The 13,870-nt window shown below is 51.0% G+C and overlaps 1 protein-coding gene across 1 annotated transcript in view; it reads left to right on the top strand.

The window, feature by feature from the left end:
* ZNF407 (zinc finger protein 407) overlaps positions 1-12,732 on the top strand; it is a gene marked incomplete at both ends in the record, with an annotated part of 378,073 nt that extends 365,341 nt beyond the window's left edge. The window contains one exon of the mRNA XM_080714660.1: positions 11,393-12,732. Within this exon, the coding sequence (XP_080570786.1) occupies positions 11,393-12,732 (1,340 nt within the window). The remainder of the gene's footprint in view (positions 1-11,392) is intronic.
* Positions 12,733-13,870: the final 1,138 nt, after the last annotated feature.

Raw genomic sequence — 13,870 nt, 5'->3', positions numbered from 1 at the left:
TTGATTGGATCTTTTTACATTGTATTGGGAAACCAGTTATGCAATTCTATGACAGAATTGGAAGAAAAAGGCAAGTAGTGTGTTCTAGAAGGAGCTGACTAGTAAGAGCGAGGTGTGGAAGAGAAGATACTCAGAACACTGTGTTCTGGTGACGGGCCATGGCGGGAGCACCTCCGCTGGCTCCACCTGCAGCCTTGGGTGGGCAGCGCCAGCAGCTGCAGGAGGCAGCTTCCTGGAATGGAGGCTTTCCTGGGAGGATGTTTCCCTTGTTTTCTGTATGCAATTTATCCACTGGACTTCCTGGAAATTGTATTAGGAATTTCAGATATTTTAGTAATACTTTCCAAAGCATAGTTCCTGTTAATAGATACCTTGGCTGTCTGTAAATTAAGTAAGATAACAACTGTTAGATCAGTGGCTAGATCAACTGTTAGATAACACAAACGTACAAGCTCAGTAATCAAATGGCCCTGCATAGGAGCGGAGACGTACAGTGCCACCCTCTGTTTTGCCCTTGGCGATTCTGCTGTGAGAATCTTGCAGCAGCAAATGAGGAATTAATTCAGGACTGTCACTCTGATCCTCTTGCTGCTCCAAGAAAGAGCCAAGTGTTTTGTTCAGAAAATACTCAACGGTGTTCAGCAGTGAATGGAAGCCAAGGCCGAACGGGAACTTCTGGGGTCCTACATGTTTTCCTTTTCTGCGTTTTGTTAGTGGAGCCACTAATCAGGTGGCTTGTCTTCTGCTTTTATAGGACCAAGCCACATGGGCGTTTGTAACTCCTGACTGTGCTGGCTGGGCTGGGGCACCTGTGCCAGTGGCTTGCCCTGACTCCGCCCTGTCTGTGCGCCGTAGGACATAGGGCTCCTCTGTCCGTCACCTCCCTTTGGATCAACAGCATTCTGCTTTGAGTGATAAATGCGTGGTCTTCCTAGCAGTGGAGGAGCCCAGGAGTGGCCCGTTTGGTGCCCACACTCTCTCCTTGTGATGGAGTGCACGGGCCCAGCCTCCTCTTTCTTGTTCTCTATGACCCGCATCTTGACTTTCTGGTCTTCTTGACTGACCCCGACTCTTATTCAGCTGTCAGTGTCCTCCAGTCTCTTTTCCCCAACCTCGATCTCTCCTCGCCACCTCCTGCACACTGCCTGGTGACCACACCCCACAGTTATTTTGGACTTTCATTCTGGTAACAGCCAAATGTGCAACCTCCAGCCCCGTCAAGCCTATTCCTGGGCCCAAAGCGTGTTGCCAACAGTAACTGATGAGGCACCGCTTGCTGGTTCTCCCACGGGGATCTAAACCACAGCTCAGTGCTGAATGAAGCTGCTCTCGTGAGCTGATCATTAGTCCTTGACATTTTGTGCCATTAAAAAAAAAACAGCCCGATTGCTTTTATAAATTTTGGTGATTATGTTTAAGATATTTGTTTTGTTTTGAAATTATATGATAGCCTGGTACTTGGGAGGACTTATTTGCACATATCATTTCTGCTTCTGCAGCATCATTATTCCTAGAAACTAAAAAATTAAATTGGATTTTTTCTTGGATATGCTACAAATATATATATATCAGAGTGTGTTGGTGTACACCTGTAATCCCAGTATTTGAGAAGCTGAGACAGGAGGATCACAGGTTTGAGGACAACCTTAACAAAACTAAGATGTTCAGCTACCTAGGGAGACCCTGGTTCCAAATAAAAAACAAAATAAAAAAGGTCTGCAGGTGTAGCTTGGAGATAAAATGCCCCTGGGTTCAATCCCCAGTAATAAATACCACACACACAAATAGATATATGTAAATATATAAAAACACATATGTGAAATATATGTAAAGTAAATATATGAATAAGTAAAATATATGAACATATATGTATATACACATATTTTGCTTTTTTCATTGCCTTTTAAAAGATTAGCGATATTATCATGGTCTATATAAGAACCTTGGTCAGATGAGTAGAGCTTAAGGACCTTGTGAAAGTCACCTGAGGCAGATTTGTATCATTACTTGTGTGGCAGTTTTTCCCTTGACTTACACTTTATTGTCAATGTCTTTTATGTTCCCAGTCACTAAGCAGTAGTCCATTATGAGTGTAACTTAAACAGTGTATGGCAGAGAACAAAACACCAGGGCAATACTGTGCTGTGAAAGCCCTGTGGATAAACAGGTCCTGAGGAGCCGTTGTTCAGACTCACAGGATAGGCCTTAGAGAATCGCAAGCCCTTTGCTGTATAGGAGAAAGTGTTTAAATACTTGTTTGGTTGGTTTTTGTTTGTCTGTTTGTTTTTTATATAAACATTGAAACAGTGATCTTACTGCTTCTAATGACCTGATGCCCCCAAGTCATGGTAGTGAACTCAGAAGGTTCAGAAAGCACCTGTTGAATCCAGAACGCTTCCACTGGCCTCTGAGTCTTCCTCAAGATGTCACCACTCAGGAGGTGAAACAGAGGACCTGGAGAACTAAAGAAAGGGCTGTTTGTACAGATCCCGGAGCAGCCATGGAGGCTGAGAAGCAGCACAAACACCAGAGGCTTCGTGCACGAGGAGCAGACATTTGCCACACCGCCCCTGCCTTCCCTTCCCTCCTGCCTCCCTGCTCCCTCCTTCCTGTCACTTCCAGCCCTGCTTCCACCCTATTTGCTCCTCAGCCCACTAAGGTGGAAGGAGTCTGTTTGATCGTTGCTGGGCGCCTGTGGCGGAGGCTTGCTGACTGCGTCCTCCTGCTCTCTGTCCTCCACACAGCCCGCCCTCCCAAGCTCTGCCTTCCCCCATCTGGGTAACAGTGCTCCCACCCCCATTCTATCGTCCACTCTGACCACTGTGGACACGGAGTGTGCCGCGCACTTTGCCCAGTGCCCGGAGCTGCCCAGAACAGCCAAGGCACCTCCTGATAACAAGACAACCACTGAGCAAAGAGGGCTGGACCGGCCTCAGCCTGGGAGGGGACAGAGCTACGTCTTTCTCCTTCCTGACCTGTACCCCAGCTCAGCCGCTTCCCCGCTCTTCTCAGTCGCCCTCTTACACAGTTTTGGGGTGGTCCACATTTTCTGCCCAGACTGAATCCCCACACTTGACTCATCACTAGGCGCATCCTCCACATTCCCTCTGTTGGATCCAGTTATTTCCTGACCACCTTGTACCTCATCACCGTGGAACTGGTCCAAACCCTCGAACACCGCGTGGCCTCACAGCTCCTGCCTCTGCCCTCGCAGTTCTGCTCATTCGCCCCAGGCTGGGGTCTACAGCCACGCCACGTTGCTGGCCTCCTTCTGCTTAGAATAGTGGAGGCCTCATCAGTATTTTTGCACCACCTGCAAAATTCTTCCTCGTCCTTCAAGGCCCAAGGTTTCTGGGAGTGCTTTCATGGTCTCTACCCAAGGCCAAGTAGCTGCTTTTTCTTTGAAGGCATGGTAACATCCTCAAAAAAATTACTTTCTTAAAAGCCAGGGCTATAGTTCACGTTTGCCTTGTTTATGTAGTAGGCTCCTAGTACTGATATTTGTTGAAGAGATAGGAAAATAAATGATTTGATACTTGAAGGAGCATTCGGGAAATTTAAATTAGTAATAGAAGTAGAACTAAAGCCTCTGGATAATAGAACTTACTAGACAAGTATTTTAACACTGGTTTTGGACTTTGGTAAAGGTAAAGAGTTTGACCTGCTCTAGTCTTGGTAAAAGACTAAAGCCCTTTTTCTTTGTTGGTAAAGTCCAGCTAGTAATTAACCTTCCATCGTTCTCTGGCAGTTGGAGGTCTGTCAGTGTCCAGGTGCACTGTTTGAAGGAATTCTCATTGCAGTGTTCGGTGTATAAAGATGCCGTCATTGTGCTCAGAGAACGCTCCTTCTTGGGCTTAAGAGATGTGTGTCTGCGTTCTGTCCAGTGCAGTGAGCCCACACATGCTCGCCAGGCTGGCTCAGGCTCCCAGCCTCGTGTGGTCCTGACTCCAGAGGTATTGTCTCCATCTGATGATGGGCTGTTGCTTGTCCCTTCATGACTGGATGACTAGGTGAGCCCCGCAGAACTCAGCTCACAGGGGGCTGTGGATCCCTGGCAAGCACCAGCTGTGGTCTGTGAGTGAGCGGGCTACCTCTGGCACGGCCAGGGGTGCGTCTCAGTTGGGCCTTGCCGCCACGCCCTGAGCCACCAGCACCCACACCTGTGCACAGGCCATCTCCTCCCTGGGCCTCGCCCCGCACACCCGTCCCAGAGGTCATTCTGGAGCACGGGGGCTGCTCTGAGCCCACACCCGAGCACTGCTGGCTCCGCCGGCCGGCCCGATCTCTGCACCAGCTCCACGCTCACCTTTGCTCTGCGCTCCTACCGGCCTCGGACCTGGGCTATGGCCCTCGAGGCGCCCGGGCCTCCGCCACAGGCTCAGGAGGAGCCAGCAGCCATGTGCCCGGAACATCTGATTCTTGTGAAGATGGAAAGAAGAGATCCGCATTGTTTGAAGTGTGCACCAGCAGCTGCTGTCGTTTGGCTGCGAGCAGATGTTAGACCTCCGAAAGCTTTGCAGATAATTAAAATACTAACAGTTAGTGTTTTACCCCAGCTGTAGGTTGTGTTTACTGTAAATTTGATTTTAATGGTGCCTCGGTGCTGTTCCTGAGAAGTGGCTTGCTCTTTACCTACATGCGGAAGTGGCCGCAATGAAGACAAATGTCTGTTTCCTCGGGAAAGATATGAAGATCCTATAATATAAAGGAAAGATGAACAGAACTATAAAAGTGAACGTGTCTCTTCATAGAGTTTGCCAGGAAAACAAAACAAGCGAGGAGGCCGATGCGCTCGCCGCGTCTGCCCTGTCAGAGGTGAGGCTCGTCCACACTGGCTGGCTTCTTATTTGCTTAATTTAAGGTGTATAATGTGGACCTCTTTTGAAAGATAGCCGTTGTCTCCCAATGTTGCGTTATGGGTATTGAGCGTTCCTAGAGTATCAGAGAACGTTTAGGAAAAGGTTGTTGGGCTTCTTAATTTCCTGTTTCCATAAAGCCCAAGAGAAGGTGTGCACTAGTTGGTGAAGTCTTAGAGGCAGCGGGGTGCTGGGCACTGGTGGAGCTGGAGGGAGGCCACCCACCCGGGCCTGCGTTCCCCAGCTCTCCAGCCTGCAGGCCCCCATGCAGAAGAGGGGAGGGCGCGCCTGTTGTCAGTGCTGCCGGGCTACTGCCATGCTGCTGACACAGGCGACGGTGCACCGAGCCGGGAGCCTTGGTCCCCAGCAGCGGGCACTCGGGGATGCTGTAGTGGAGGAAAGGCAAGACAGCAAAGACAGATGCCCCCAGTGCATGTGGCTGCAGGGTGGGTGCAGCGGTGCTCCCGCCTCGGCTTCCCAGCACTCAGACATGGGCGCGCTCTGCGAGGCACTGTCCATGGGGAAGCAGGAGCTCAGAGCCCTTTGCAGCCTAAGGCGCCGTCTCTTCACCCCTGAAACTCCAGGACACCGTTTCCGTCATCTGAGTCCAATTTCCAGAGTTAGGTGGGAGTATTGTGACGTCTCGCTGAGGCTCGAAGGCTTCTGCGCAGCGGAGAGACAGTTAAGTGCTGCCTCCCCGACCCCGAAAGCCTGTCAGGGCTAACCTCGATGGACACAGCTTTCCTCACTCTGAGGCCTGTGCGCGTCCTCCCCATCACCGCTAGGTCTTCATGCATGGAAATGATAATATAGAACTAAGGGTCTGATAGGGTACCAGATTCCTTAGAGGTTGTGACTCTGAAGGTAAAATATTATCTTTCGTTCTTTGTCACTCTTCAGTGCCCAGGAAATACCTGAGCCCCTGGGACGGGGCGATTATATATTTCCAACCTAAGGTAAAATGTATTCTTTGTTTTTTCTGGATATCTTAGCGTTCTTTCCAGGGGTCTTACATGGGTATCTTCATCTATTACCAAGGTTAAATGGAGCATTGATGTGATAAAATAGCAGGGCTTGAAACTTGTGGGACCTAAATGTGTGTCCTGGATTGTCCTAAGCATTCTTTCACTAAAAACTGCATGGTACTAATGTAGAAATTTTGTATTTGAACTTATAAGACAAAATTATGCAGAAATGCTGTGGAATTTGGTTAACTTTTCACAGAATAAAATAATTTACCCCATCTCTCATAAAAACAGGCCATCATGAAATTGAGGACAGAGCCTGACTCTTCCTGTAGATTCAACGTATTGTGTATGTGCTATAAAGCAGATATTTACCAAGATGCCTGAATTATCGTCCTGATATACTTACACATACTCAGGACAGCTCGGGTCTCTTAGGTCACCTTCAGGCTCAGAATGCCCCAAACAAGCCTGTGCTCTAAGTGAGGCTCAGTACTGCACTGATCCTGTAACAAGCACGCCCAGGGCTAAAGACAGTTCTTAACCTTCTCTCTTTGTATTTATTTCTATTTTATATGTGAATTTTAGTAACCCTGACCGGAATGGGTTTCTAACTCTTGAAGCAACAGGGGCGGCCTACCCTGTGTTCTCAAAGGAGACATTGTCGTTTAGCTGCTGAGATTTAAGGCCAAGAGGTTACGCAGACCCCTGTCATGATCATTATACTGGATGGATGTTCTTTTTTTTTTTTTTTATCCCAACCCATCCCTACCCGTTGACTGGAGTCTCCCAGGAACTTGAGGGCATTCGTACTCTGTGGTGTGGGAAGGCGCTGAGGGGTGGGGCCGGCTGGGGGGGCACCCAGGGCATCTACGCCAGGTGGGATGGGGGCACCCGCACGCGACCAGAGGGCATGACTGCCACAGAATTAGTAAGTTACGGAGCAATTATCGACCTTGGTTTGACTGGCTAAACTGTTGGTGACTGCTTTTGTAAGAATAATGTTCTTCCTTGCTTTGGAGTTTCTAAAAGGTTATATTTCATTGAATTTTAATTTGTCATTTTTCCTGCTTTCACTTGAGAAACTTATAAGCTTTTGTGACATTAAAATATGGCTCTAATTTATTAGCATATCTGTTAATATTGTTTCATTTTAATAGACATTAAGTATGATTTCTTAACATTCTTGTTAAAATTACTCTTAAAATTGAAGTCAAGAAAAATGACATATGGCTTAAGAATCACAATGTCTTGTGTGCCCCAAAAATCTGTGTAGAAAGCATGGTATTTTGGATGGTTTCATCGTCAAGGTGCTTTAATTATGACAACGAACCACCATTGTCAAGCTCGGCGGCCCAACCGAAATATAAAATCCAAACTGCAGCAGTGTGCAAGGCGTAACCTAGCAATGCATAAACATTTGCGCTGTTTCGGGAGAGCCTTAGAAATGTCAAGTAAATGCTGGCTCATAGGAACAAAGCGGTTTACCCAGGTTATTAGCGCCGGCTCGCGGGCCTGGGCACGCCCGCGCCGTGGCTTTTTATGCCATCTTTATCTGCTACACGATGCATGAAATCTACTTTCGGTTTTAGAACTGCCAGCAACCTTTGACCCCTTTAGTGCAGACACAATGTGACCTTTCTATTGGCATCAGCTTTCATTCTCCTGAAAATTCTATGAATTTTTATTACAAGTTTTTTTTAAGCCAAGCTGAGGCTTCCACAAATTACTTGCCACAGATGAGATGAAGTTGTTGAAGGGGTGTTAGATAAGTTTTACAGCCAGCGTGTGCGCTGCGGAGCCCAAGCCTGTGTCCCACAATGTCATACACCAGTGACTGCTGAGCCTACTATTGGATAAATACATCATTTTATGGAACATTGATTGTTCTATAAACCCAATGGAGTATTATGCTCTATGATCAAACCATTTAGATTGTGTGTAGAGCACAGAAAATGGCATATTCAGGATGGTACTAAAAGTGCCATTTGTGTATTTTATGGATGTCATTACAGGGGAACTTCTCTCTGTAGGCCCTGTTTACTGCAAAATTTTTTAGTCTGTAATGACATTTTTCATTCACAACGTATGCCTTCAAGAGAGGGGGCCCTTGTTTTATTTGTTTCATTCGAGTTTACTGCACAAATTCTGTACATTTTAATTAAATGTAAGCTTAACAAAAGCATAAGGTATTTATTCTGTGGGAAGACGTGTCGGCAGTAGGGAAGGCTTGCCCCACGCAGAAGGAAGGAGTCAGGTGCTCAGCTGCCCCTCCCTGGGGCTCTGCGCAGGGGCTTGGGGAGCTGGACTCCCACGGGGAGAAGTGGTATTTTCTGCCTCTGGGCCCGTCCACTTCCAGAGAGGGCTGCAGCTTCACCATGGAATCCTGGAAAAAGCCTAATTCAAAATCACTCTCCTGAAAACAGATCCTCTAACACACACCAAAAAAAAAAAAAAAACCTTTTTATTTCAACCAAGTCGTAAACTCCCAATGCATTTGGCTGTGAGACGGTAATATAACGTCTCTGTACTCTTGAAAGCAAATGAGCAGTGAGCGGGGGCTTCACACACAGGCACCAGCCTACATTTTAACTTCGCCTGCACCTTCTGCACAGGCTCTGTATGGCCCTATTGGAGCCAAATTCAAAAAGGCTGAATGTAGGCATACTGTTTGATTAGCTGCTGTTCTTGTACAGAAGTCTGATGGTGTCATCTTTGAAAAGCACAAAGTCCAGTGTACATTCGGCCCAGGCAGCCCTGCTCTCTTAAGGTCCAAGCACCACTGAGCAGTGGCAAAGGGGCTAACCAGCCGGCGTGAGCCCCGTGCAGCAGACCCACTTGAGATGTGCGTCCCGTTTGCCCATTGGCATCAGGGAGCTTTACGGTTCCTGTTTACTAGAAAGAGCCCCAAAGCTGAAGTTGCCGTGCCCGGGAAGTTCTTGGTCATCGCCCACTTGGAACTTAGAGTTTCAGTAGAGATTCACATCCGTTTAAGTGACACTTGAACTTCCCGGAGTTCCACATTCATTCATTATGGTTGAAATGGAGGAATCTTTGGTGGGTGAATCTTTTTCAGTCTGATTGAGGCCGTTACATTTTATAGGTGCTATTTTTCAAAGCAGCCCTGACAGCACTCGAAGTTATTAAGTTGCCGAATCAAGATGGACCTGCGTGCACACTTACGAACTGTGCAGGCCGTGCTGGGGAGGTGAAGTGGGAGGTCGTGAGGCTGCATCACGGCCCCTCCTGACAGCAGTATTTACCCACGCAGTTTACTTTAATGGTCTGGAAGTGGCCTAGTCCACCTCTGGATTCAAATAAATTCAGTAAGTAGCTCAGAATAGCATAATTATCAGTGCTGCAGGAGCCTCAAAGGACCATTCTGCCCTCGTGAGATTCCCCCTCCCGTTGCCGAGGGAAGAGCAGGTGACCGGGCTCTGCAGCTCTCGGGTGGCTGTCTGGGAGCAGGACGCCTGCCCCTCCTTTCCAGCTGCCAGGTTTCTCCTGCTTTTTAAAGGACATGGTCGCATGTCCTTTGTGTAATTAGTGGGGACCGGGAAGATTTGAAGGCTGCCTTCTTTATCTTTGTCTTTATTTACTTTTTTAGTTAAAATTCTAAGCAGACTTAAGAATGACCTTGAACTTAGAGAATGGACAGACTCAGATAAGTGCAGGCAGGATATCACATCCTTGAGAGGGGAGCAGGGCTAGGAAAAGCACTCAGGCCTGAGGAAGAGTTTTCCAGGCCTGCGCCGCGTCCCCTGGTCAGCAGAGTGCGTGGCTGCTGGGCCACACACAGGGGATTCTGGGAGCAGGGCTTCTCTAGTGCTCTTTCCTTAACCTAAGATTCCCTGCTTCCATGACCTTAGATTCATGCCACGGAGAGTTCGCCAGGAAAAGTAGATGGCAAGGTTAACTGATGCTTGCGGATCCGAGGCTACTGCCCCGCGGTCTGGGTTTACGCCTGGACATGTCCTCATGGCAGGCACCATTGACAGCTTCTGCCATTGGGGCCCGAAGCCCTGAGTGCTGCGGCTGCCCAGCCAGTCAGGACCCCGCCTTCCTGGAGTGGGCAGCTCGCCCCCGGGCCCGGGCATGGCCCTGGCTGCGCCTCACCTCCCCTTCTGGTCCCACAGAGCCGCCTAGCCCTAGCCTCGTGTCTGTGCCCATGGGCCGGAGCTAATCATGACGCATCTGCCAGGACAGATGTGGCGCTGGACTGCACATGATGAGTTTTGCACCCTCGGTACAGGCCTGTAGTTTCTCTTCTTAGCAATGCTCAACAGGTTTCTTCTGTCCGCATCCCATAGTCAGGACACCTGAGCACAGGGTGGTTGGGCCCGGCACAGCCCGGCCTGCCATCAGCCAGCCAGTGCAGAAGGCTGAGCCGGGGGCCGCCACATAAACAGCCCCTGCCTGTGAGGGGAAAGCCCTCCTGCCCTGCGGGCAAGGCCAACGCTGCCTGACCCTCCACAGGATGGAGTTTCTCCTTCCCTGGGCATTCTGTCCCACAGCCCAAGTGCGTGGACCCTTGTGCCGTCTGCTCCTCACTGTCCACCGTATCCGGGCCAGCAGATGTGTTCCTCTCAAGTGTGTGCGCTGCACAGGACACCAGGCCTGCCCAAATGTGGGTGGGACTGGGGAAACTAGGCCCCGGAGCTCGCCAAGCAGGCTCACACCAGCAGAGCCCTTGAGGTCCCAAATGCCCATGCGCAGGTCCACCCCTGCATGCCCAGAGCCCAGCAAGGGCCAGGCACGGCCGTCCATGGTGACTCATGACCACCTCTGGGCAGTCTCTTCTCTGACATTCAGTTCCTGATACACAGTGAGATGTGCCTTAAGTATTTGTTGCATTAAACACAGCTGAGCCGGGCGTGGTGACACAGGCTTGTCATCCCAGCTTTCGGAAGGCTGAGACAGGAGGATCGTGGTTTGCGGACAGCCTCAGCTACTTAGTGAGGCCGTTTGTAACTTAGTGAGACCCTGTTTCAAAATAAAGAATAAAAAAAAAATAGGGCTGGGGGTGTAGCTCAGAGGTAGAATGCCCCTGGGTTCCATTCCCAGTACCACAAAAATAAATAAATAAATAAATAAATAAATAAATAAATAAATAAATAAATACATAGTTACATTCACTGAAGATACTTTTAATCCTCAAGGTTTTCATTCTTTGTTTGTTTAGTTGACTAAACAGATAGGCGGTACGCAATATTTGGGCACGAAAAGCAGTTTCCCTTTGGGTTGAGGCTCCTGCTCTGACTGTGCTGAGATTCGCTGCCAGTCCCCACGTGCAGTGGGATGGGGTGGCTGAGGGGCGAACCATGCTCCCCCCGGGCCTGGAGAGTAAGCTTTCCCCAAGAGCTGAGTTCCAGGAGCATGGAGAGAGAGCACATAGGGTACAGGCGGCCACTGGTGTGCTCTCACTCGTAACATACCTTCACGTGAGCGCATGGGTCATCCGGGAGCAGGCCCTCGTGCTTGTGACCAGGTGGCAAAGCTTCTTAGGAATGGCTGTGTGCTTTGAAGCTGAAAGTCCTTTTCTCGACTCTAACTGGTCCCTGTCTCCCATAGGCATCGTGTCCAAGTCCTACGAGTGCCGCCTGAAGGGCCAGGGAGCCACCTTCGTGGAGACAGACCGCCCCTTCACTGCGGCCGCCCTGGCGGAAGAGTCCCCAGTCAAGGAGAAGCCCCTCCGGGGCGGCAGGAGGCAGGCGCAGTCCCCCGAGCAGGTCCAGCAGGTCATCATCATCCAGGGCTACGACGGGGAGCTCGCTCTCGACGCCTCGGTGGAGGAGACAGCCGCCGCCACGCTGCAGACCCTGGCCATGGCCGGCCAGGTGGCTAGGGTGGTGCACATCACGGAAGATGGCCAGGTGATCACCACCGGCCAGAACGGGGCACACGTGGGCAGCGTGGTACCCGGGCCCATCATCCCCGAGCCCCTGGCAGATGGGGCCACCCAGGTGGTCGTCGTGGGGGGCTCCATGGACGGCCACAGTGTGGACACGTCCCTGGGCCCAGGGGGCACCGTGATCCAGCAGGTGACCAAGCAGGAGATTCTGAGCCTCTCCGAGGCTGGGGTCTCTCCACCCGATGCCGTGTCGGCCCTGGACGCCTTGCTGTGTGCTGTTACCGAGCTGGGGGAGGTGGAGAGCAGGGCTGGGCAGGAGGAGAAGGGCAGGCCTGGCCCCAAGGACCTGCTCATCCAGCTGCCCAGCGAGGACGCGGCCCATGCTGCTGCCGAGCCCGAGGCACCAGAGCTCCAGATGTTTCGGGACACGCAGGAGAGCCCCGCAGCCTTGGAGGTGCTGAGCCAGGTGGTCCGGCCCTCGGCCATCATGGCCTCTCAGGAGCGAGCCCAGGTGGCCTTCAAGAAGATGGTCCAGGGAGTCCTCCAGTTCACTGTGTGCGACTCGGCCGCAGCCAGCCAGCTGATGAAGGACGGCGTCACGCAGGTCATCGTAAACGAGGAGGGTGCTGTCCACATGGTGGCCGGGGAGGGCTCCCAGTTTGTCATGCAGGAGGCCGAGGCCCACGGCCTACGGGTGCCGGCCGAGCGCGTGGACCTGGTGGAGGCCGACGGGGAGATCTCGCAGATCATCGTGACGGAGGAGCTGGTCCAAGCCATGGTCCGAGAGTCCAGCAGCAGCTTCCCCGAGGGCACGACGCACTACATCGTGACGGAGCTGCCCCCAGGGGGGCAGGAGGACTCGGGGGTGTACTCCCACACGGTCATAGAGGCAGCCAGCTCTCAGGAGATCCTGCAGGCTGGGGCTGTGCTCAGCGCTGAGGCCGTGGCCCCAGGGAGCTCGGAACAGTTGACCAGCATGGTCATCTACACGCAGGACGGCACCCCGGCCGCGACGGTGATTCAGAGCCAAAGAGAAAGCAGCGAGCTGCCAGAGGCTTGAGGGGCGGTGTCCCCAGCTTCCCTCGCACACCCCAGCCATGGTGACAGGACCTCAGTGGCGTGCCCACCTGCCCTCATGGCAGGTCCCCTCGGAGCCGCACGGAGCGGGTGGCAGAGTCTGTAGGACAGCTGGGCGGGCCCGCACAGGAGCAAGGCAGGGCCTGGCCAGCAGGCAGCGGCCGCCCTGGGCCCCTCCCACAGGGCTTTCCCGTATCAGTCCTCAAAAGATGCCGCCTGTGGCAGGAAGTAAGCAGCCTGCAGCCCCGCCCGCGGCCGGCAGCCCACACAGCTCACTTCCTAAGTGTGCGCTCAGGGGTCAGACGCACTGACCACACCCTGAAACAGTCAACCCTTCCTTTTCTTCTTCTTTTTCTTTTTTCTTCAATTTTAGGATAATGGTGTCCCCAGACCAAAGGAGCCTGCTAGTTCATTTCACATATAAATTCCCTCTCCTTAAACAATTTTGGCTTATCCATTGTCCAGGGCACATTCTACATAAACTCTGATTACCCCAGTGGTTAAGTAAGGCCTTGCCATTTATATTCAGTTAAAATGTATCTTGGTTAAGACGACTGACGCTTCTACTTTGACTTAAGTTTCATATCATAAAGTCTATACATGGGACGTGCGTGCTGGACAGTGCTGCTCATATCCATATTTTGCTTTTATAACAAATGTTGTTTTCATACTGATAGCGTTTTGGCAGGACGTGTCACTCTGTCAGTGTGGAACGGTGACATTCGGTATTTACGGAAGCCTTGCCCCGTAGCCCTCTCCTGGACCAGCCCCGCCTGTGTTTAGTCATGGATTCACCGCAACTGTTGGGTGTGAGTTTATGTTCCAGCAATTTGTTTCTTGAAGCTATGGGTCTTCTTTCTCTTCCAACATTGTAAAATAACCCTCTCCTTCAAAGGCAAAAATTGTTTTCATTCTGTTGCTATTTTGTTTGAAATAAAATTATAGTATTAAAAGATGAGGAGGGGGTCTGACTCCGACTTGAAGGGCCGCTACGCCATCCTGGGGGGCCTCTCCCTGCCTGCCCCCACAGGGAAGCAGGTCCAGGTACATCTGCAACCTGGGGCTGCCCTATGATTTCTCTCACGCTGCGTATCTAGAAGCTCTGAAGAGCGTGAGAGAGA

Source organism: Muscardinus avellanarius, assembly GCF_963383645.1.
Source record: "Muscardinus avellanarius genome assembly, chromosome: 17".
In the NCBI taxonomy this organism is placed as follows: Eukaryota; Metazoa; Chordata; class Mammalia; order Rodentia; family Gliridae; genus Muscardinus; species Muscardinus avellanarius.
This window is presented reverse-complemented; position numbering and strand designations above follow the sequence as displayed.